General features: G+C 40.7%; 1 protein-coding gene across 1 annotated transcript in view; it reads right to left on the reverse strand.

Annotated features, from left to right (window-relative positions):
- LOC134529979 (A disintegrin and metalloproteinase with thrombospondin motifs 6-like) overlaps window positions 1–24,884 on the reverse strand; it is a 225,691-nt gene that overhangs the window by 77,209 nt on the left and 123,598 nt on the right. Inside the window, exons 11-14 of the mRNA XM_063364509.1 lie at window positions 19,024–19,233; window positions 7,884–7,995; window positions 5,315–5,439; window positions 4,336–4,456 (exon numbers count right to left, since the gene is read on the reverse strand). Of these exons, the coding sequence (XP_063220579.1) occupies window positions 4,336–4,456; window positions 5,315–5,439; window positions 7,884–7,995; window positions 19,024–19,233 (568 nt within the window). The remainder of the gene's footprint in view (window positions 1–4,335; window positions 4,457–5,314; window positions 5,440–7,883; window positions 7,996–19,023; window positions 19,234–24,884) is intronic.

The raw sequence follows: 24,884 nt of genomic DNA on the forward strand, positions 1-24,884 counted from the left end.
CGACGCACAGCGTGGGATTGCATACGAGCTTCACCGAGGCAAACGTATTATATTTCCTCGCAGAAAGGTTTTAACATATGGACTCCATGATTTACTACAGATTGATTTGGTAGAAATGATACCATACAGTAAAGTGAACAGTGGTTACAAGTACATCCTGACTGCCATAGATGTGTACAGCAAACGTGCTTATGCAGTTCCAGTTAAACAAAAGACAGGTGTGATGGTTACTGCTGCCATGAGAAGTATTTTGAAATTAGCAGGAAGTTTTAAAAGTATTCAAAGTGATGCAGGAACAGAATTTTATAACTCAACTTTCAGAGCTCTTATGAAAAGAAAAAATATTAATCATTATTCCACTCACAGTGAGATTAAAGCAAGTGTGGTAGAGCGGTTTAATAGATCTCTAAAATTGCTGCTTTTTCGCGAGTTTTCAGCTCAAGGAAATTATAAGTGGCTTAAAATTTTACCACAAGTTCTACATGTCTACAATAACAGATTCCACCGCACCATTGGCATGGCTCCGAATCAAGTGAAGGATGACTCTTTGCTACAAAGTGTTTACAAATATGTAAAGACAATTGACCCTAGAAAACCTAAGGCTCGTGTGGGGGATCATGTACGCGTGTCACGAAACAAGAAAGTTTTTGAAAAGGGGTTTACACCGAATTGGTCTCACGAAGTGTTTAAAGTAACAGCTATGAGGTTCAGCTTTCCGCGTGTGTATAACTTGAGTGATATGCATGGAAATAAAATACAAGGTGTTTTTTATGCTTCAGAAATTCAAATTACAAAATACCCTAATACATACTTGGTAAATAAAATTCATCGAAAGCGTGGTGAAAGATTCCAGGTGTCTTGGAAGGGGTTTCCCGATACCGTGAGGACATGGGTAAAGAGAAACGATATGGAAGTTTAAGATTACATATACACATTTTATTTTACCTTATTGCTTGTTCTCAATCGAAGCATATTCTATGGAATCGTTTGTGTGGGCTGTTGTTGAGATTCTATTCCTGCAATGTATTTATAATGTGTGGACTACTTCCTGAACACGACCCAGCACTCTGCAGCTTGGGATCAACAAGCTGTGACGTCAGCCCGCGCTGGGCGCCTCATTGGAATGTGTAGCGCGACATCGGGGTTGCGTGTCATCTTTCCGTCAAGACCAGGTCAACTATAGTCTTCATTCTGTCTCTGACAATTCCATAATGAACATGGCTGCTTTTGAGGAAATGCGCGATTGCATTGAATATGCGCTTCATGCTTGCATCGGCATGAATATAGATGCGATAGTACACCATCTAGAGGTCTCCGCGATCAATTTGTTCGCTGCATTTCCAGAGGAATACGAGTTTCTAACATACCTTTACAACGGTATTATAGCATGCTTTGAAGCTGTAATGGAGGCTCAAGAGCAAGTGGAGCCAGATGATGGAGTGGACAACGGCTTCGGAGAGAGTGACGGTGAAGCATAATGCTTGCGCCCTTGTTAAACATGGAAAATAGGCCTCTCGGGGAAACTCGCCATTTATAAAAAAAAGGAGTTAACGCATTTAATCCTGTACCTCCTGAGACATAGTCTCTAAGGTCATGTGGAAAGCAGCATACCACTATAAATTCAAACACAAGTTTTTATTTATTTATTTATTTTTTTTCAGCTTACACTCCAGAGAATCTTCCGCCACGTCGAGATGAAGAGAATGAGACTACACATCATAGTTATAAATTCACTATCACTAAATAATAATAATGAGCTTACACTATTATTAAATGCATTACAGGAAAGCTAACACTAAAGTATGCCTAAAAGAAAATATTTCTTATGCCTGCTTCTGATACATATAAAGGAACACATATCATGATCATTCAATATGGTGCACTCTGTGCATGTAAGGGAACAATCTTTTCGGTGCACTCTGTGCATGTATTGGAACGAGTCCTTGGGTGTATCATGTGCTTCCAAGATGGTGGGGCTGTTGAATCCAAGATGGCGGAGAATTGTTTAAAGGTTGTAATATTTTTTAAATTTAAATATCGCGCCCTCTGGTAGCAACACTTGTAACTAAATATATCGATTAGCATTCGACCTATCGAATGGTGCTGCGCCCTGGTAGCTGAAATATGAAATAAAAGTAAATATATCGATTAGCATTCGACCTATCGAATGGTGCTGCGCCCTGGCAGCTGAAATATGAAATAAAAGTAAATATATCGATTAGCATTCGACCTATCGAATGGTGCTGCGCCCTGGCAGTTGAAATATGAAATAAAGATGGCGACGGTGGCACACTCTGGTAGCCAACTTGAGAATCAAGATGGCGGCACCTCTGGCAACTAATTTTTGAATTTGCCGCGCGATACTAGCGACATCTACCAGCCAACTTGAGAACCAAGATGGCGGCGCCTCTGGTAACTAATTTTTTGAATTTAGCGCCATCTGGTAGTCTGTGCTGGAATTAAAGATGGCGGCTGTATAATAATTTTTAATTTCAAATGTGGCGCCTTAGGTATGCATTAAGGAAGGCAAAAACACCCTCCCCCCATTTATCATAAACTTGACATCAGTACGTAGCATATATAGATTATTTATTCCACTATATTCCAATTGGTCTTGTGCCCTAGTGGTCAAGGCGTCCGCCTCGTAACCACGACATCCTGGACGTTTTCACGTCCCATGGATCGAATCCCAGCCTCGGCACTGAAAATATTTTAGTTAAGGGAAAATAATACCTGCTGCTACCTGGTGGCGACCAACAGAACTATATGACGTCACACAAGATGGCGGCCTCCAGGAGACGAAACAAGATGGCGACCAGGAAAAATCAATATGGCGGCCTCCAGCAGACGAAACAATATGGCGGCCAGAAGAAATCAAGATGGCGGCCTCCAGCAGACGACACAGAATAATGACGTCACAATTCGAAGTTGGTGGAAATTTCTAGAAATACAAAATGGCGGATTTGCGGATTTGCGATTTGCGGATTTGTGGATCTCCGGATTAGCGGATTTGCGGATTTGCAGATTTGCGGATTTGCGGATTAGCCACTGGATTAGCGGATTAGCCACTGGATTAGCGCATAAAAAACAATAAAAAATGCGTAAAAAACCATAAAAAATGGGATAATCCCCGGATTACCCCGCTCCCCCCTCGTCTATGTTCCAGAGTCGGCACGCTCTCCCTACTTATGAAGAAATGTTAAAATAACTGACTTTAGAAGTTATTATTTGCTATGCGTTTCCGAGTTTTGTGAACACAGAAAATTAGTTTGACCCTTGTGCAATTAATCAAACAAAAAAAATTGAATGGAAAGTACTTGCATTACTTTTTAAAAATACGTGACAACCATACACTACATTATGATGAAAAAATTGGCTTAAATAAGAAATATTAAATTCTTATAAAGAGTAATGTCCGTAGCTATGGTAATGGAAATTAAAATAATTACTTTTTTAAGTGCAATAACCTATCATGGTGGGTGCACACAAGTCCTAAACCAAAGTCTTCTAGTGTAGTGATACATCAAACATTTGTTTCGATTTGCCAGGAGAGCTATCAAGTATTTCCTTCGCATTTAGTTATCCCAGTCCTGAAAACAGCACTAAAACCTTCACTGTGCACTTCATTTGTCAAAAATTTGGAAATTCGCATCATTGGAGCTTTCTGGAAAAATCTTTATATTTCAGAATCTGCAGCAGTACACATTGTATGCTCTCGCCTATATGTTAGTTTCTATTTATTTTTAAAGCCAATTCTGGGTCTGTTTACCTACCTCCATCACATAATGATGGCATCTTTGTTCCCCGTTACCTTCCAAGATCAAAACAACTGTTACCATCAAAAAAACTTCGCTACGCGCGACCCCCCTCCTACACCCCGGTCCGCCCCAACCGAGACGCGGCCAATCCCAGCGCGCTTCTAGGGCCAGTCGGCGAGTCAGTCTAGGGAAACCTACTATAAACTGATCCCGAGTCAGACGCACAAATAATGCATTTGTGCACTTTGTTTTTATTATGTTTTTGCTTTTGTAAAATTAAACTGTTAGGTTAGATCAGTTACATAAATAATTCGTAAAAGCGTTGTCAAAGTATCGATGTTCTCGCAAAAATCTATTTATTATTTTTTTCCATGAGGGTAAGTATTCGCGTGTCAAGATTAATCGTTACTAAAATGAAAGTTTTGTTAGGTTAGTTCAGCAAATGTATGGATGTAATTTATTTTTGAATTCGGACCACGAAGTGGCACGAGTGAGTGGCAAACTACGGACGTAGTTTGGACTGAACGGAGGCAAGTCCCCCTGCGACATATGACCAGAAAGAGCGTTGCCGACCCACCGGTTCCAGAGCTGCTGTCGTACAGCTTCTCGACGAAGACGCAGCTGGAGCCGTCGCCGGCGCACACGCCGCAGTTGTCCTCCATGGCGCTCGAGTCGAGAACCCAGTCGCAGCCCACGTTCTGCGGGAACACACGGACTGTGCATACCCCCGGTCCAGTAACACCTCCTCCTTTCATAGGAAAAACACTATACATGTATTCACACATTTTAAAGACTTTGAAAGTAATATCTCAATATAAAATTCACAAATTGAATTCTACATTAGACTGATTAAAGAAGCGATAGAATTGTATAAAATCCCGCCCCCCCCCAAAAAAAAACACTCTCCCCCACCCCCCCTCCAAAACAAAAACTTGGCTGCGGTCTGATGATTTTACATTACATAAATTTTGGTTATGTAAAAAAACAGAAAAAAAAACACAGTTGAGTGGTCATATCACTCGCCTATCAACAAGGCGATCATGGTTATCTCAGGGTAGAATCCTGATTGAATATGTGTATCGCTGGACCAAAATAAAAAATGAATGGTGTAAGCTAACCTTGTCTAGTTGCCAAGATGGAAAAGTATGAAGAAGTTTAATCGAAACAATCAGGATATCATAATAAAAGTGAAATAAAAAATATATACTTGGAAAAAATGTTTAAACATTTTAAAGATGATGGAGGGAAAAGCGAAATTCATAAATATGGTGAAATTAGTAATAAAATATTACACTTTTTCACTCGCCATTGTAAACTCAAATTGTAGTTAATTGCAACAAAACTAAACATAAACTGCATCTCATTTTTAGGTTAGGTTCGCCCCAACTGCGCTCTTGTCCACACTTCGGTTCACATAGGGAAGCTTGACCTTGAACTCACCGATCAGTCGATGTTCCTATTTGCGTTGAATCCACTTCAAGTTCAGTCACGCTTAACTTTACCTAAGTAAAGTACGTGAATGCACAAGCGTGAAAGGTCGATTGTAACACACTCACCCTGCACTTCCCAGCGACGCACCTATTCTTTGTGCCCGTCTTGCACGGTGTGCCATCCTTCATGCGAGGTGACAACGTGCTGTATGTATTTTTCTCATTGATGCAAACCAGCGCACAGGGCTTATCTGCACACACACAACCACATCTCTTGTTGCAAAAAATAATCCCTTTTGGCACAGCCTACAGGCCTAGGTAGATTTCGAAGTACATACTTATTCTGGATGCTTCTACAAACTTCTGGAACATTTATAAACTTAATGTTAATTTTTTCATGTTTCATGAAGCGAAAATATTTCGAATGTTTCTAACTCAATTCATCCAGCATTGAATAGCTTAGAACAATTTTTCATATAGGCCTATGACTACTAAGTTATAGTGAATTTTCCTGATCATCAAATACATTTATTATCCCTTGCCCTAATACGTGGGCATATAAAAATTTGGTTTGGATCAATTCTGAGGATAATATAAACATGGTTTAAAATAAATTCGAAAAAATTTGTTTACCTAAGAAGTTATAAATTTGTTTGTCATTAAATCGCTGCTTTTCCAACCCTTGCAGTGACGATTAGCCACATAATACAATTTTTTAGACGAATGTTGTAGATAATTTTTTTACGTTTTACATTAAATAAGAATAGATTTGTTAGTGTACATGATACGGAATATACAGTTATTAATTTTTCTAATTCCCCCCCTGTTTTTACTCCCTTGCTGTACTGGTTCGTTTTATCAAAAATTTATAGAGACAAAGGTATTAGACATAACAGACGATTTACAAACAATCGATAGTGTGCCTACTAGAGGAGTTCCTATACATTTTCTTGTCCTTATGTTTGAATTGTTGGTTGAATTAAAAATGAATTCAAACAAAGGTTACATATTAAATAAGAACGGATTTAAGAGTGTATATAATACGAAAATTATGATTTTTTTTTTTAAATTTTACCTATGTTTTTTTCACTCCCTTGCTGCAATGGTTCGTTTTATAAAAAAAAAATCGTTTCAGACAAAAATTTAGATAAAAATTATAACATTTATAATTAATCGAAACGGATTCGATAGTGTGCCTATAAAGGGAGTTATGTATTTTTTTGTCCTCCAACACTTATTTTTTCAACCCCTTGCAGTTATGGTTGGTCATATCATAACTGTATTTAGACAAAGTTTTTGGTTTTACTCCCTCGATATATAATACGTACAAGTGGATGCAATATTTGTATAATTATATTAGTTAAAGCGATTTTTCTGTTTTTCAAAAACCTTCCCCATTTCTACCAATCTGGTTGGATATTGCTCATTAACGAACGATACCGAGATTTTTCATTACTTTATTTTATGTATCAGCTTGTAAATTATTTGAGAAAAATTATGGCAGTTAACGTGTCAATAAAAATAATAATTATTGAGGTATATATACATATATACACACACACTTTTGAGTTGACGATGGTTTTGGGGTTTTTGGACCATGAAACAAAGAACTATAAAAAAAATTCCGGATGTCGCACCGTGGTAACGGTACAATAGGTAATATTTGTTCGAAATCTCCCTAAAAACTGACATATAATATCTTCTCAAATGCTTTAGCAGCCGGTCTCATACAGCACCCATTTTAGACAAGAATTTGCAATATTAAAGAAACATTACACTGATGTTACTTTTTTGAAATTTATAAGAATCTTATTTTGCTGTTCGTAATCTTTAAAACTTATACTTTTTTTTAGTTGTATCGTAACCAAACTCACTTGTTATCATAACAATTTACTCCAATTGCTTATTGTCAACTGCTAAGCTCATGGTGCTCAGTGTTCTTATGCAAGCATTGTGAGCACGCTCTAGAGTGTTGGGTGCATTTCTTTGACGCAAACGCAAGGTATCAGAGCATTCTGCCGACCACAACCATTGTCAACTTTTATAATTCTATCGCAAGAGAGGTTTTACAAAATATATGTAATTGATTCTATAGAAAAAAATTGATTTCTCCGAGGATAATCAAGCAGCACTGAATATATTTTGTATAAACTATAAATATTCTTAAAATTACTTTCACCAAAACTAAACCTCCATAGGGGCATAAATTGTTGAGATTTACATTAACATTTTTTATATCTATACATAAACTAAATCAGAAAGTAAGAAACTAAGCATGATTAACTTGCACAAAGAGTTACATAGTTCGTTGAGTGTTAGCTAATGTTTGTTAAATAGTTATTGTTAGTGCATCACAATTTAAAAAGTATGTACCTACACATTTTGTTGGTAAGAATTAAATTTTCACCAATTTGGCAACATGGCAAATTTGTTCAAGATACATGCTATCGCTCTTGCAGGTGTCTCCAAATTATTTAAGCTTAATGACACCCTGGCTACTCCACTAAGCCCCAAGGGCCAAGACCAGCTAGCGCATCACACCAACACACAGTGAACCATGGCGGGCCGGATCCCAGGCAGTCCGGCCCCCTACAATGGGCCGGGTTGTGAGCTCGCGGGCCGCAGAGTGCAGACCCCCTGGTTTAGACCGTGTTTACTAAAGTTGAAAGTATTTCTAGGACCTTCTGTGACGTACCTGTGGCACCACCTCTGAACGGTTTCCACGAATGGTATTCCCCAGCGAAGGTTACGTTGTTCTTCTCAGCACACTGCACCTCGTAATATGTCGGCTGGTCTTCTGGACAGGGCTGAAACATGTAAGTTAGGCAAATAAATCTGGCACAATTTCAAGAGCCAATTTGTTTCTTGGAACGACATTAATTTTTAATAGTATTGACTAAAGCTTTTTTTTCTCATTCCTCACACCTCACACATTGTTTTATATATGATTGAGAAACGTTACTGTAGCCATTAAATTTTTCTGCAAAGTTTCTGAAATGTGTCTGAAATGAGTTAGTGGTATGGATCAGAGCTTCTTCTGCTTCTGTTTGCACGAACAAATTAAGTTTAACCTTTTTCCAACACTTATATTCTCAGGGCCATCTCACCTCAATTTTTTTCTGTCATCTAGACACAAGAAGGAAGACACCTAAAAATATACAAATAATTTTTTTTTGATGTGAAAACGTCTATTCGCTCGTCACAATGATAGTCGGTCGAACTTTCTTGTGTGACAAAATACCACCACATTTTAAAAGCTATTAACAGGGAGACTAATAATGCATCAACAATGGTTAAGCACACAACGAATAGATCATGTCTGTACGTGTTTGTCGCGCAGTGTTTGTTTTGCCTGTGACGTCATCGTACCAGTGTAGGAGCAGGCGCGTGATTGTTAAGGAATAGCTTTGTGTGAAGTTATAAACATGTGCAACGTAGAAGCGCGTATAGCTGGACATTGATTCGATCGTCACTGCTAGGAGCTTGTGGAGCGCTGCTAGGTCCAGAGTGAGACAGTAAAAATATTCGCCATAAGAATAGTGTAAAACGTTATTAAATTGAAAATGACAAAATTGTTAAAGATGTCGTCTCACATGATCTTTAATATGCTCGGAGTAAAAGAATACTAAAATTAGACGTTTTCACGAAAAGTCTACGGCGCGGACCTGAACTGCTCCTTTCTCTGGTTTTTATTGTGTATTATATGTAGTCGAAAAAATTCGATTTGTGATACAAAATTTTTCGGGGTAAATAGTCTATAAACTGTATGGATACATTAAATAACTGTAGAAAACAGCTATTAATATTGAATACAACTCACAATAATAGTTACTATTATTATGCCTGTTTGTTGTGGAAGTGTGCTGTAAGTCAAGTCGCTAGTTAAATTCGTCTGTAGTGTATAGTGTAAAGCTGTGCGAGCCACTACAAGCAAAACCCAGCAGATATATGCTAGCCTCTATGTGAATGAGGCTACGACACAGAGATAATTTTGTTTGTTTAAAACACTGTTCTGAATCTCAAGTGAGAATTGCCCAGGAAACCTGTGCAGCTTTGCTATGGAGTACCGGAACCTGATTTATGGGACTTTACCTCCTGCCGTGTGTACCCGATGTTGTGAATCTGTAATATAGTTTGTGAATTCCTGTTTTGCCATGTTATGTTTATCTCAAACAATAACAAAATCTTGATTCTTAATTTTTTGATTAAATATTGTTAATATTATTAATTAAAATTTCTATATCTTTTTAATATTGTGTATGGAGATAGTTGGGTGTTTACCAAGTTCTGTTTTGAATAATTTATGAAATTATTGTAATTATGCTATGCACTATGTTATATATTCGTCCAATTGTGGCTTCCTGAATTGAAGCTTAAAGTAGTATTATTAGATAGGAAAGTGTAATGTGTCACCCTGTTAAGATTTTTAATTCATATTTAAAATACTTTAATATAAATAATAGTGTATTGTTTTATTTTCGAAATTTCAAGACTTTAATAAGATGTGGTATGTGGTAGTGTTTGAATGTGTAATCTATTGATTACTTTTCTGGTGATGGTTTAAAGTTTAGTTACATTTTTCCACAGCTGGTACAAATATAATGTTTTTAGCTAAAGAATTTAAAGTAATTTTAAACTTTGTTACACTCCAGAACTTCGACTAGCTCACTCTAGAGTGCACATACATAACCACTTGAAAAGATTGATTGAATGTTGAAAAAATATTTATGTTCCCAAAATAAAACAACTGTCGATGACTGATTACTGAAATAAAGTCTCTCAGATACAAACTGATTTTTAATGTTTTTATTTATCATTTACGAAAATGCAAAAGAAACAGACCACCATCTTCCAACCACGAAAAAAACAATCATGCAGAAACTAAAAATAGGTCCCACAAAACATATGTTCTGATTAAAAAGACAACATAAATTTACTGTTCGATGTTACCGAAAGATTAAAGTTATAAATATTCTTCCTAAATTTAATTCTTTGGTTGCTTGCAACTGACGGTACAAGCCGAAGGCTTACCGGAACACAGCCGCTAAATTGTCTCTTCCTCTACATTAATTTTAATTGTGAGCCACCACCCGACCTATGACCTCTCGATATCTCGCATTGATGCTGACTGGCTCCATGGTCGCTCTTCTCTTTCGAAAAAAACAAGGTTGCTCATGTAATGTACTTTTTGACCAATCACAAAAACGCACAGAAAAATATCAGCCAATACTGACGCATGCAACGGCATTTCAACCAAATCACGAGTTTTTTTTCACGCACAAGCAAGCAATGCCTGTATTTCTCCAATGCTTACGTAACTGGCAAACCATTTCATCAGCCAGCTTTCAGACAAAGAACAATCACAAAGAAAATACGAAAAGAACAAATAAGAAAGCACACAAAAACCTTACTTTGTAAGCAAAATTAGGCAAAAATAAAGTTCAGTGACTTTATCCCAATAAAGTTAACAAACCATCAGAAATATTAAAAATATGAATTAAAGTAAATATTATCCTACAATACATTCCTAACACATAATTGCTGTTCAAAAGCATAAACAGCTCAGACTACATTATAAATCTTTAATAAACATATTAAGAAAGTGGGGAGAGCAGTAACCTGGGTTGTTACACCTTTACTACTGTATAAAAATGTGTCGATGGTTATTTAAACAAAATTTAAGAAATTGTATTTTGTTAAATAAGAAGTTTAAAAGGTCAGATGGTTAAATGTGAAATGTCTTGGTGACTAGAATCATGGATTGAACTGTTTCATATGTCGGGCGCTGGGATATAGCAGTTGACCGCACTTTCGAGGATGTAATCGCCCCACGCCATGTGGAGAGATGTGTTTTGTGGTCATCATTCAAATTACGGTTCTCGTTGCGAGCGGACGTGTGTGGGTTCGGGCTGTCTGCTTCGGTGCATTTGACCGCATCATTGATTAGTGTCTCAAATATCGAATCTGCTCGTAATGATGTTGGTAGAATGGTATTAACGGAGACAATCGTAAATATGAACAAGTCAACGAATAATACCAATTAGAGGCCACCAGACAATTTATTTATTCTAGGAAATAAGTTCATACTGCACAAAATAAAACTACTAATAACAGGTGCGTCCAGAACCCAATGATGATATTATACTCACGAAAACACAGTTTCCTTTGTTATTGCAGAATCACTAGAAAATAAAATAGAAAAATATTAGGAAACCTGCATCCCATCTCACTAGGTCGCGAATTGCACCCTAACAAACACATTCAGTTCATTCAATAAGCAGATCCTGCAACATTTGATTCTGCCCATTTATATTAACTGTAACTATTATACACCATTTATATTCACTGTAACTATTTTACACTAATATTTTATATATGCAATCGATAGAATTTGACAAGAGCTGACGATTGAAACTCAAACGAACGTCGTAGCTTTTCCGAGTCAAAAGTTATACTAAATGGAAATCTCGAAACGCAGCAAAATGACCTCAAAATGGCAACGCTTCTCTCTCCGCCACGCGCGATGAATCACAGTCCTCACTTAGCGTAACGAATTCTTTGATCCTTCAGCAATCCAGTGGTGTAATTAAATTTTGGGTGGAAATGATATATATGTAGCTGCAACACCAAACTTCATCCCCCGATTTTGTTATAATTCGTTTTTTGAATTGCCTCCCACTATGGAAGCAATTTTAAAGACGTATTCAAGTAAAAAATGGCGTGTGTGGATGATATTTTTCTATGGAATAAACGTAAGACACATAAATAAGCAGGTGGTTTTATGAGTGAATCTCTATGTCTGGCAAATAAATGGATGGTTGACCAAGTGTTTGATATTTCACTTGAAAAAGTAAAACATGTACTTCATTATAAAGCATAGGGTGGATAATTTACCACTTCTGCTTTGGAAAGATAGAGTTAGTCCATATGTAACCCAAACAAAATATTTAGCAGTCATGCTCGACACTAAGGATACAGGCAGGGCGCATATAATACATACCAGCATTAGAGGCACGAAAAGAATACAATGGGGTGCAGACCCCATTATCCTACACACATTTTATCTAGTCACTATTCGATCAATACAGGATAATGGATGCCAGATTTTTCTTTATAGCTTGACAACAGATTTGCGATAACTGGATATCATACAGAATTTGTGTATGAGAATAATCATTAGAGCTTTCAAAACAGCTCCCATTAAATGAATGAAAATTGAATCTAATCTCATGCCCGTAGTCCTTAGATAGAAACTCATGTGGGGTAGATATTGGCTTTAGAATCGAAATTTTCATGTGTCCCTACTGTTTTTGGAGGACCATTAATGAGCTAAAGTTACCTTTTCTAGATAGAGTTAATAAGAATGAAATAACAAGCCCTATCACCTCGAATCGATAATGAAATTTAATTCAGTTTAATATGTAGTAAAAAATCACCCTTGGATATCACAAAGATAGAATTATCTGAAATGATAACAACAGTTCCTGATCATATTCAAATTTATACAGATGTATTTAAAAGGGAAGAAGGACTATGTGTCGCTTTTTTATATCCTATTAATAGGAAAACGGGGCTGTGTAAATAAATATCACAGTCTTATATTTTTTATCCTGAAACATAGTACTAACACCAAGCAATCCTTTATATTAAAAACTATGCTATCAAAAGCCTTTGATTGAAAGAGACACATTTAGTTTTATACAATATATTAATTCTAATAATCGCTCAACATGGAAGGGGTATGCCATGCATGTCTACTGCCAGGCTTGCCGGTAAATCATGCCGCGGCAGGGACATTCGCCATCTGTACCAGCATTGAATATATATAATGTATAGAAGTCGCGAGCCCAGGTTAAATTTTCTGTCCGGTTTCTCAGAAGAATTGTTGTAGTTCCAAGCTCCACCGCTGCGATCGCTTTCATCGCTGGGTATCGGCCGTATACGCCCCTGGTGGTATTTGGCAGAACTTGGTTAACCAGCCCAGTCGTGACATCATCCTTCACACTCCCCCCCCCCCCCCCCCCCCACACACACCCAACCTTTCGAAAATCCAAGACCAACGATTCAAATTACCCGGCAGGTCTTATCAGAATCTTTAGGCGACCTTGAAGAGGAGCTTCCTTTACCGTCGTTTGAGAATGATGAAATCCCAAAAGAAGCTAGCCACGGAAATCACTGAATGATGGGATTCTGTACCCGAGTGAAGTGAAAATTAGCTATTAAAACTTTGTATTGGGCCAATAGTCAGTGTCCCGTTCAAAATATGGTTTTATTTTAAAAGTAAAATACTTATTTTAACTATATTTCGCGTTTGTACAAATTTACTTTTAGATATTGGCAAGGAAAATCAGCATACCTTAAACAACCTTCTCTTATTCAACGTTATCTATTAAGTAGTAAAAGGGGTAGATATTATTAAAAAAAAAAAAAAAAAAAAAAAAAAAAAAACGGAACTCAATAAATAAGTATTGGCAAGATATATATAAATTCAATAATAAAATATGCATATTAAAATTTTTTGTATTTAACTTTTTTCGGTAATAAAAATTCAGGATGATTTTGGTTTAATTGGTTTACGTATATTGCAATATTTTCTCAATCACATAGAAAATGGAAAAGAGTACATCAGTGAAAATTCAAAAATTTAGTTTAAGTAATACTAGCCATTCCAAAAAATCAACATGCGAGATAAGAAATTTGGTAACTGCTCTACATTTCAAATAAAAATGCATTGGTTTCATGAATACTGAAATGTATGCGTAATAAGGCATATTATGTTATTATCCTAAGCATGACTATAACTAAAAAAATTACAGTAATTTAAAACGATGGCAGTCTTAACATACAATAAGTGCGCGAGTCTTAGTTTATATTTTAATTGGCTTCTTCGTCAGATGGAAAAGAGTTAAGATTTCATCAAGGAAAAATATATTCTCAAAGTCACTAAACCGGGAGATAGAAAATAAGGTAGGTACTTAATTTTAAATAAAAGTTAAAATAGGCTTACGCTAAACCAATTAAAAATAAGTCGTAAAAATATTTTTATTTATTAAATATGTTCTATACTTGACAGTTCTTTGTGTATAATTCTTCAAAAATCTTTGGAATTTAATACATACTTTTCTTAAAATGGTAGAATATCAGCAATACCCGGAAATTACGTGAGCAAAGCCACGGGTTATTAGATATACTTTTACTATAAAATAAAAACAACTATACATTTGTAGTTCACGAATGTGATATTTTGTTTATTGCTTCACAACATTCATTTGCCAGTCTCAAATTTCATCGTACCACTTGTCAGAAATGTCACCAAAAATAAGAGATTTTTTTTGACGAATTTCAATTACGAGGAAACCTTTCGCAAGATTTTTTTCTTCGCAGTAGTCACTGGGACACCATTAATTTAAATCCACTAAGATAATAAAATTGTATGTATAATGATTTGTTTTTGTATATTTATATAACTTCCCAACCAATTTTTAATGATTTTCATGTGAGTAAAAACTTGTTAAGCAATTTAATTAAGTGTGTCATAATTCTTCTGATTAGATGGAAATATTAACTTTTCATCCGTGATATACGATGATAAAATATATTTATTATTGCAAAATAATATTCACTGTTCAAATGCAAATTTAAATAGATTATTCATACATGTTTCCTGCTAATTAATGGTTTAACATAATAATTTTTAGTATAAAATCCTTTTTCTTTTGTGTTAAAATAGGTTGCTAAAATGAGGAATTATAAATATATCACTTACTAAGTCCGTTTACAGATTTACACAAAACAGCAATGTAGATAATCTTTTTTGGTAGTTTCTAATTTTCTGCCCTGAATAACATGAATTTGGTTGAATTCATACCAAAGTGAATTTTTTCAACAACTTAAATTGATGTCATAAATAAATATTTATTTTATAATAAAAATCCACAAACTGTTTTTAAAATATAATATTTTTCACGCCAGATGAAATAATAAACAAAAAATAGCTCTTTTATGTTGTCTGTGTTTAAATAATTGTATTATATTTCATGGAAATAATATTTACCTTTCGGTTATTAAAAGAAAATACATTTGTATTCAAAATACTTGCGCATCGTTTTTACGAGCATAACTTGTGTATCTAACCTCAAAGCAAGGAATATAAAGAGTGGCAACTCAATGCTATAACAAAAACTCTTATTTTCTTTAGAGATCAGGAAATGTGCGTTATTTATAAGCAACTTAACATAGTAAATCGTTAACTTTTCAGATCTATGTTGGCAAAATTGATTTTTTTAGTGGTCATTCGTTACTGGGAATATTCACCATATAACGTTTAAGATTATTTATTTTGAATTACGAAACAACCAAAACATTATGTAAAAATGCTTCATCTTATGTTAAAAAAAATTATAAACTGCATAGCCACAAAGTATGACATCATACCATTAGTTTCAGTTACTAATAACATTACGTGCACGCGTTTGAACAGTCATCGCAGCCATAGTTGTTTCATAGCTACCAAAATCATTCAACGTTGTCAAGAATTATTCCAAATTATGTTTTGCCATTTTACTCAATGCGCCACTCCGTTAACACAACATTTTATAAATTCTGAACTACGAATGTCAGTATTTTTTTTTACGTTATTACGTTTAAGAAATTTCTGTAGTTTTCTTATAATTAAAACTTAAATTTTGATGTTGGCATCTTTTAACCGCACTTTTTTTTTTCCGGTGGTCGTACTCCTCCAATTCAGTTGCGCCCGCCCGTATCTAAGCGCTCGGATTTCAACAAAAGGCACCGCCTCTCGATAGAGTGAGACAGAGAATTACGCGCATGACCTTGAAAAAAGCGACGCTACAGCGCTCTGGCGTGGAAGCTGGTAACTACGAGCACCCTCTTGTGGAAAGAAGAGCTGTCTAGCGGCGGAGCTAACAACTACCACAGTTTTGGATCCGAAAATTGGAATAATAAATCCTATCCCCTCGCGACTTCTATAAGTTATATATATTCAATGGTACCAGCGACACGGAGAGGAAGCCCAATACACACGTTGACGACGGAAAACCCGGGCCGACGTCGGCACTTAAATGCGGCGCGGTAGGGTGCCATAGGCGGCCCGATGAGGTGGAAATAAGAAATAAATGTTTTCTACACGAGGATATTGGTGATGCAATTAAATTTATGTGGTTACTAGGTATTACTGATGAATTAGCGAAACTAACAGTACGGGAAGGGATACAGACCAAATTAATAACAAATAATGTCTACAATCCCTTTAAAGTAAGGGAATTCATAAGATCTGGAAGAGAGATTGGAATACATACTATGCGCCTGGCCGGGGTGGGGCGAAGGCGACATTCCAAAGACATGTAAGGTCGTTCCCTCATGGTTCCATCGGCAGTGTTGCCAGCATAGGCGTGCGCACGGTAGGTGCCACAGGTGCCTTGGCACCACCATTAGGGTTAATGTTATTTCGTTTTTTACAAGCAGAAATAATACATACTTACAAAAAACCGTATTTTTTCAACAAAAAAAATGTTTTCCAATTGTGTTGAGTTACAGATATGTGCTCATAACACTATCAGTAGGCTATATCAATTATCAATCGAACCAACAATCACACGGAAACAAGCCAGGTGCAATTACTTGTGTTGTACACGCGGGCCGCGTCTACGAAACGTCTCCTAGTTCTCCTCGAATTACATATAATGCGCGCTCGGTGTCCACTGTTCACTCCACTCGGCAGGCGCACGGAATAATAGATAATAGCCGCCGTCCGCCCGGGATTTATTTAAAAAAAGAGAGAGTTCAGTTAGTTAAAAAGATAGGCTTACTCGATGACTTATATGCAGTCGCCGACAAAACATTTTTGTTGTATTCCAAAAGTTAAAACTATTGCCCACTCTTATTTGTGTATTTTTATTATTTTAATATTTTACATATTTTAGGTATGTTACAATAACTCCCTTCATTTGTTGATTTTAAAACTTAACATTTGAGAATGTTTTTTCTAGCATTTATTTGGCGTCTTCAGAAAACATATAAGTACGGTTTTTCAAAGCCACCAGCATGAATTCCGTGCAAACAATTTGTGCAATTTACTTTATGGCTCAACAAAGCTTAAAACTGTAAATAGTTTTGTAGTTTTCCTGGCGATTATAACGTTAAAAGCCATAACTTGTCATAAAAAATGTTAAAATTTTTACATCTGTGTATTTAATGTTTTTTGTTCGGAAACACCTTAAATAGCACCATTTTGCGCTTTCAAATCCAAATTTTTCCGGGGGAGGACCCCCGGACCCCCCGCTTTAGTCTCGGGGTCCATGAATGATATGGCTGTTGTATAATCTGGCACCACCACTACTGAAGTTCTGCGCACGCCTATGGTTGCCAGACGTACAATATAGTTGGTATTCGTACCATATTTCAGTGGTATGTACCACAGTACCATCGCAAGTTGGATGGTACGCGAAAAATAAATGTATGTATCTTTTAATACAAATAATTTAGTACATCTGCCCTCCAACATTTTATTTTTGTGTTATAACACTACAATAGTCAAGTAAATACCAAAAATAAAAATACTCTGTCAGTTTAGTGGAATGCCCCCACACCCCCCTCCCCAAATCCGGTGCCCGGGGTACATGCCCCGTCTGTTTCCCCTCCCCTTCACCAATAGTTACGTCAGTGGTTTTGAGTAACTAAGATGCGTGCAGAACGTTCAGTGCATATGTTCTGGTGTTTAAAATTAAGTGAGTTAATCTTTTCTTGTTATTGGCGGAAAATTAGTCTTTCTCCCGCATGGTGGTTTAATAAAAAGTAATGTATTTCATGGTACAATTTTTACTATGTTTAATTTTAGCTCCAGTATTAACATAATTTCTAATTTGTTTTTATTGTTGGACGGACATTAGTTTTCATTAGAAAATGCCAATATGAATGTAAACTTACAAGAATAAGAGTGTTTAATATAATGTTTGATTTAGCCAATATAAAATGGGTATTGTGTTATGATTAATATTTATTGAACATATATTGAACTTAAAACAAAGTTGAACTTTAATAGTACTAACAGTAGTTGAATTAAATTATTTGCTTTTTAAATATTTTCCTTAAATTTGACCTAAAAGTTTAATATAAGTATATGAACAGTAAGTATTTAAAAATACTCATACACCCAGAAACCTTTTACTCACTGAGTGACTTACTGACTTAGAGAATCTAATTTTCTGAATTTCTTTATCAGATTCTTTACTTTTCTTTATTTTTAAAATTTTATAAGTATTTCTTTGTGAGAATTATAAAGAGTAGATATTCTGAATGTCTTTATAGCAGTTTAGTGCCAATATTGTTTGTCATCTTTTTTCTAGGTGTATGCCCCCCCCCCCCCAAGCATATTATATGTGTATTGAAATATGTCACCTGGGTTCAGAATATCAGCAATAAACTAAAAACGCATATAATGGTTCAAAACATTTATTAATAATTAGTAAAATATTTTGCTCTACAGTCGATGTAAAATTATTTAATTTACAGTGCACAATATTCTCCTCAGCCTTAATTTCATTTTCTCAATTATTAAATCATTAATTCAGGTGGATTTTTTTGCAGATAATGTGGTGAAACCATGCAAGTCACAACTAAGGTGAAGCATGCAAACAATCTCATGAAACATCACCTGGCAAAGAAGAGATCACATTTGGGGGTTAGAGCCGGCTAGCGGTTGTTAATTATCAGCCAACGAAAATAATAATAATTTGGTTCACCCCTGTGAGGCCCAACATTTGTTTTGGCGGTTTTCTATTGGCGAAAGCCGAGTGGCTTGCTGAGTGGCGCCCTACCTCGGGGTTGCAGATCTCGTAGCGGCGGCGCCCTCCCGCGCAGTACTTGCCGCGGTTGGCGGGCCGCGGGTTGTTGCACTCGCGCTCCATCTTGGCCACACCGCCGCCGCACGATCGAGAGCACTTGGACAGCGGGCCCCAGGCGCCCCAGCCGCCGTTCACCGCCGCCACCCGCGTTCCCATCGGCACGCACTTCTTGTGGAAGCACCACTGCACACACCCGCGCGATCCCATAGTAGCACTACTGCCTCAGAGTGTGTTCAGTGAGCATGCTACATGCACCACCGCATATATCCGTACTCCCATAGTAGCACTACTGCCGGCAACTGTGTTTAGTCTGTAGGGGAGACTGAGAAGGGCTGTAACAAAGTGAATAACTCGTGAACTATCAGTCATACGACGAAAAGTTAAACAGGGAAAATGAGCGGCTTGTGCATCAGAACATGTTTTCCAATGTTGCACCTCCTGCAGAACGTTGCGGTAGCATAGAGAGGGACCAGTAGTTTCCCACAAGAAAAAGAAGTTTTTATTGAATTTTTTTGGTTCATCCTGTATATTTTATAAGAAAAGACATTGCTCTTGAAATATATTTTAGAGGTTAGGGGATTTTTTTTGTGTACGAAAGTTAGCCTCGACAGCGTGAATTGGTTTTTTTTTTTTTTTAAAAAAAAAGGAGCATTAGTAAGTTTGAAACAATTATTTTGGGTACGGTTAAAACATTCAATAATTTTTCTTTGTCATTCTAAATGCCAAGACAACTCACAAGGAAGACGAAAAGGGGGCAATGTGACAAATCAAGGTAAAAGCTAGTAGCACTGTAACGTGTGTACCTACGTACACACTCAGAATTGACAGTGCCCCTTACATGTCCGTGGATGCCGTCCGCGCAACACAAGAGCGCGGGGGCTTTGAACGCTGCGGCTGGTGGTCGGGCTTCTTCGGAAGCGGTCGGGCATCATCGGATGCGCGCCATTCGTCGGAAAAGGAAGTCGGCCATCGTTCCCCCAAACGTACGAGACTATTCTGTTCCAGCCTGGGTAGGAGACCAGCGAGTATAAAAGGGCCATGCTTCGATTCAACAGAGGGAGAACAACTGAAACTTCACCGAGGCAGGCTGCCGCGCTGCTCGGACACCGCTCGCCACCTTCGTGAACGTCGTAGCATTGTTGGGGAACTTGTGCATATAGCTGCCATAGGGTGTCGCCGGGCGCAAACTCCAATCGCCATCCCCGTCGAGCTCACATCGTCTCTACTGGGTGGCAGCATCGGCCGCGCACCGTGCTGCCGCCTATTGTGCTGCTGCTCACCTAGTTCACCCTCGCTGGCATCCTGGATCTCCGACTGCTGTTTTGCTGTTCCTATGCTGGTCGTCTCTGCTTCTCGCTGTTTTCGCTGTTTGTCTGTGTGGTGTGCCAATTATTTTGCTGTTTGCGATGTCACTTGCGCTTCATCTTTTCGTTTTTGTTGGTTTTCTGCTTTGACTCCGATTTTTCGTTGCTGATGTTATTCTCCTGCTGCTACATATACATGCGGGTTTGTGTATTCTGTATGTTACTGCCTAGGTGTTGTTTACTTTCGCCTCACTTGTACAGTCCCTTGTTGCTTAGCGCCGAATGGTTTCTTTTCTTTTACTGTGCATTGTGCTGCCTGTGCTATTCTTACATTGAGAGTTTGTATATTTTTTCTGTTCTGCTGTTCGCTGCTTTTGTTTCGTGCTCCTGTTTTTGCTGTCTGTTCTGCACTGGGTCCTGTTGTTATCTCTAGTTGTTTTTTGCTCTATTGTGTCTGTTGCTGATTGCGTTTTCTTTCGCCTGCTGTCAGTGCGACCTATTGCTGTTCGCTGTTTTCGGCTGTGTTTTGTGCTTCCACTATGGCTGATCGCCCATTCCGGAGGCAACCGCATGCTGCTCATCCGGCCGAGTCCATCCCGGACTCTGCGCCGTCCTTTTTGCTGCCCACAAGCAATCGATTTGCTGCGCTTGCTGACGATGCTGCCAGTCAAGGCTCCGATGCTGGGTCTGCGAAGTCCACCGCTGCGCGCCACGGGAAAGGACACAGGTGTCCTCAGGCGCCCTCCACCTCCGACCAGTTCGCTGCGGCTGGCTGTGACCGCGTCCCCACTCGCCCGATGTCGCTGCAACCGTCATCGCGGTCTCAATCCAGCCGCACGTCATGCAGCTCGCCCGAATTTTCCCATGCAGCTTCCTCGTCATGCCTGGATGAATCGGATGGTGCTGCCTTTACCCAGGGGATGAATAGTGCTGCCCCTGGCCCGCATCACCTCTCCGTGTCGCCATATTCTGCGGCGGGCGACATGCCAGTGCTGGTCTTGTCGCCCACGACGACACTGACAACAAGCACTTTCACGACCACTGTCTGTTCCACGCGCATGTCTGCTGCTGTGTCTCTATCTCAACCGTCCACCAGGTCCTCTCCTGTTTCCGACCACTCTCCTTTACTGTCGCAGACATCTGTGTCGCTCTCGGTGACTGCTCCGCACCCTTCTGCCGAGTTGCACAGCCTCCCTGACCCGAGTCTCTCTTTCCCATGCCAGTCGGCCACCCCTTTCCTTCTGCTCTCGTCGCCATCTGAGGATTTTGTCTCTGCCTTGCTTGCTGGTCTTGTTGTTACAGCTGCTGCGCCACTTGGTGTTGTGCTGCCCGGACCAGAGGTGGCTTCGACTATGCTGTCTTCGCTGCCTGCCCTCTCCTCTGCTGAGGCACTCTCTCCATTGCCACTGCCACCTACGCAACAGGCTGGCGTTGTTATGGGCCCACCCATGCCACCTGTTTACCGATACACCAACTTGTTGGTCCAGCTGCCTAATCCTGACCACATGGATGTGGCCGAAGGGCTACTTGTCAAGTGTCCAGGCCCGACAGCTTGGTGTGACGACTCCGACGACTGGACTGCCTCTCAACCCAAGCACCAACGTGCCAAGTCTTCCCACGCAGCTCGAGCATCTGCTCGTTGGTCTGCTGGGGCCCCTGGGGCCGGAAGCCTTGACATCACGCTAGCGCATTCCGAATCTCCTGCTTCTCGCCGACCGTTGGCCAGTCCTGCTGGGGCCCGTTCCATGTCTGCCCGTGCTCCCGCCCCGCACGCAAGGGGTCATGCTGTCTATCCTTCTGCCCCTGTTAGCTCGCGCCGTTCTCACTCTGGTACTCTTCCTGGATGTCCATGCGTCCCGTCCGTCCTCTTCTGACTCCCATCGGGTCGCTCCATCTCAACAGCCGCGCGCCCCGCCTGCGGACGAACGCTTGGCGCGGTCGCGCCAGCCGCCTCTTATTGTCTATCGTGGTGGCTTATCACCAACTGCCATCAAGGAAATGTCTGCCTTGCACGCCGAGTTTGGTGCAGATTTCAATGCTGCACACTACAATAATTCCTCTACATTCCAGATGACCAACAAAGTCGACCATGTCAAGATGACGGACCTCTTCCGGCAGCGCGGCATTCCTTATCATACGTGGACTTGCCTGGAAGATAGGAATGGATGTGTCGTCATTCGGAAGCTACATATTGAGACGCCGATGGATGATATCTCGGACAGTCTCCGCGAGGCAGGCATTTGGCACTCCCGAGTTCTGCGCCTTGAGAAGTTGGGGTCATATCGCAAACCGTATCTGCTGTTCCTGGTCATCTTGGAAGGCACCGACCAACTTCAGGATGTGCTGAAATTGTCCCACCTCGGCCACGTGGCGGTGAAGATCGATCTGTTTCGGGGTGGTGGCCAGCTGGTCCAATGTTACTGTTGCCAGTCCTTGGGACATACGTCCCACAACTGTAACGAGCCTGTTCAGTGTGTGCATTGTGGGGGAGGCCACACTGGGAAGGAATGCCCTCGGCCAGTGACTGAGAAGCCCACCTGTTGTCTCTGTGGTGGTGACCACCCGGCCAATTATGCCGGCTGCCCCAAGCTTCAAGAAGTAACTCAGCGGAAGGCCTGCCGTCAGAAGGCCCAGGCAGTTCGGGCTCCTGCGCATATTTCTGTTCCCGCTTGGCATGACACATCACGCTCCTTTGCTGCCGCCGCTGCGGGTTTCCCCTGGTATTCCGGACTCCGGGGTCATGCAGCATCTGCCTCGACCGAAGACGTGCCGATTCTGAAGTCGCTACGGGAGCTCTTCGCCTTCTTCCATCAGCTGGACCTTTGTGCGTGGCTCGGTCGTCTCCGACACCTGCTGGCTTCTTTTCGAGCGGCGTGCTCTCTAGTGGACAAATATGACGTAGTCCTCATGGCCCTGTCCTCGCTGTTCGATGAGTGCGGCGATGCTCCTCCGTCGTCCGATGATGTCGCTACTCGCCATGCCTGACAACCTCCTGTTGTGGAATGCCCGTTCGCTGGCCTGTCGCTGCGAAAAATTCTCGCTTTTGCTGGACACCTATCGCCCTCTGGTCGCTGGCGTCACCGAGACCTGGTTCACGCCCCGGATCACCTTCTCCCCGGCTGGCTATGTCATCCACCGTGCTGACAGCTTGGATGCGATGCGCAGTGGGGTTGCGCTTTTTGTTCGCCGGGATGTGCGCCATTATCGACGTGTCCTGCCTCAAGACTTGCCTTTTGAGGCTGTTGCTGATCGCATCACTGGCATGGCACGTCCTTTCACATTTGTGGCGGCCTACCTCCTGCCTCATCGGGTGTTTCCTTCTGTGGGCATCTCGCTGCTGGCTCAATTGGATGCAGCTGTCATCATCGCTCGTTATTTCAAAAGCCGACATACCCGCTGGCACTGTGCCGCCACGGACTATCGGGGGCGAGGCCTCCTCCGTGTCGCTACGACTGATTGTCTCCGCATACTCGCTCCGCCATTTGCCACATATGTGCCTCCGCATCGCGACCAGCGACCTTCCACGCTGGACTTGTTCTTGACCACGCCTGGTGTTACCCTATATGCCGTTCGCATTAATTTCGGCCTTGTCTCTGACCACCTGCCTGTAGTGGCCGAGTTCCAGGCGGCACTTGACCTCTCGGATGCCACTCTCCATTGGGACTTCCACCATGCCTACTGGCCTTCGTACAGGTGTTCTTTGGACAGGCAGCTCAATCTTGCCGCTTCGCCTCGCTCGCCGGCCGCTATCGACACCACTGTCCAAGTGCTCTCAGCTGCCGTCGTCCATTCTGCGGACCTGGCCATTCCTAAATGCCAGCCGCGGAACGCTGGGATGCCTTTCCCACGCGCCATCAAAGACCTGATTCGCCACTGGGACCGTACTCGCTCCTGCTGGCAGTTGTTGCGCACAGAGGCCGGACTGGATGATTAGCGGAGGGCCCTCCATGCTACCAACTGGGCGGTCTCTCAATGGCAGGCGGCTGTCCAACTCGCATGCCTCCTCTCGCTGTCCATCTCGTCGGGCTCGCTGTGGCGCCACGTCCGCAGCATGCTTGCCCACCCTCGGGGAATTCCCCCCCTGCACGATGCCGCGGCGGTCCTCGAGGATCCCCGCGACAAGGCCGAAGCTCTCGTCGCATGTTTCGAAGCTACGTTCCACTCTGTCGTCTCTCCTGTTGGCACCGTTGGGGCCAAGCTGGGTACCACGCATTTTTCGCCGGCGGCTGACTCGGACCTATGGTACAGATATCTGACTTCCCCCAGGGCAGTGGCCCGTGCGATCAATAAGCTGTCCATCCACAAGTCACCTGGTGTGGACCGGATTCCGGCACGCCTCATTCGCTCTTTTTCGCGCAAGGCTGTGATTTTCCTGGCGAACATCATTAATGGCATGCTCCTCCAGTCGTACTTTCCGTCGGCCTGGAAGTTGGCCATCGTTGTGCCAGTGCCCAAGGCTGGCAGCCCGCTGCATCGGTTGACGTCCTACCGGCCCATCTGATTGATCAACATCTTGGCCAAAATGTCGGA

The sequence above is a fragment of the Bacillus rossius genome, chromosome 1, assembly GCF_032445375.1.
Source record: "Bacillus rossius redtenbacheri isolate Brsri chromosome 1, Brsri_v3, whole genome shotgun sequence".
Taxonomy (NCBI): Eukaryota; Metazoa; Arthropoda; class Insecta; order Phasmatodea; family Bacillidae; genus Bacillus; species Bacillus rossius.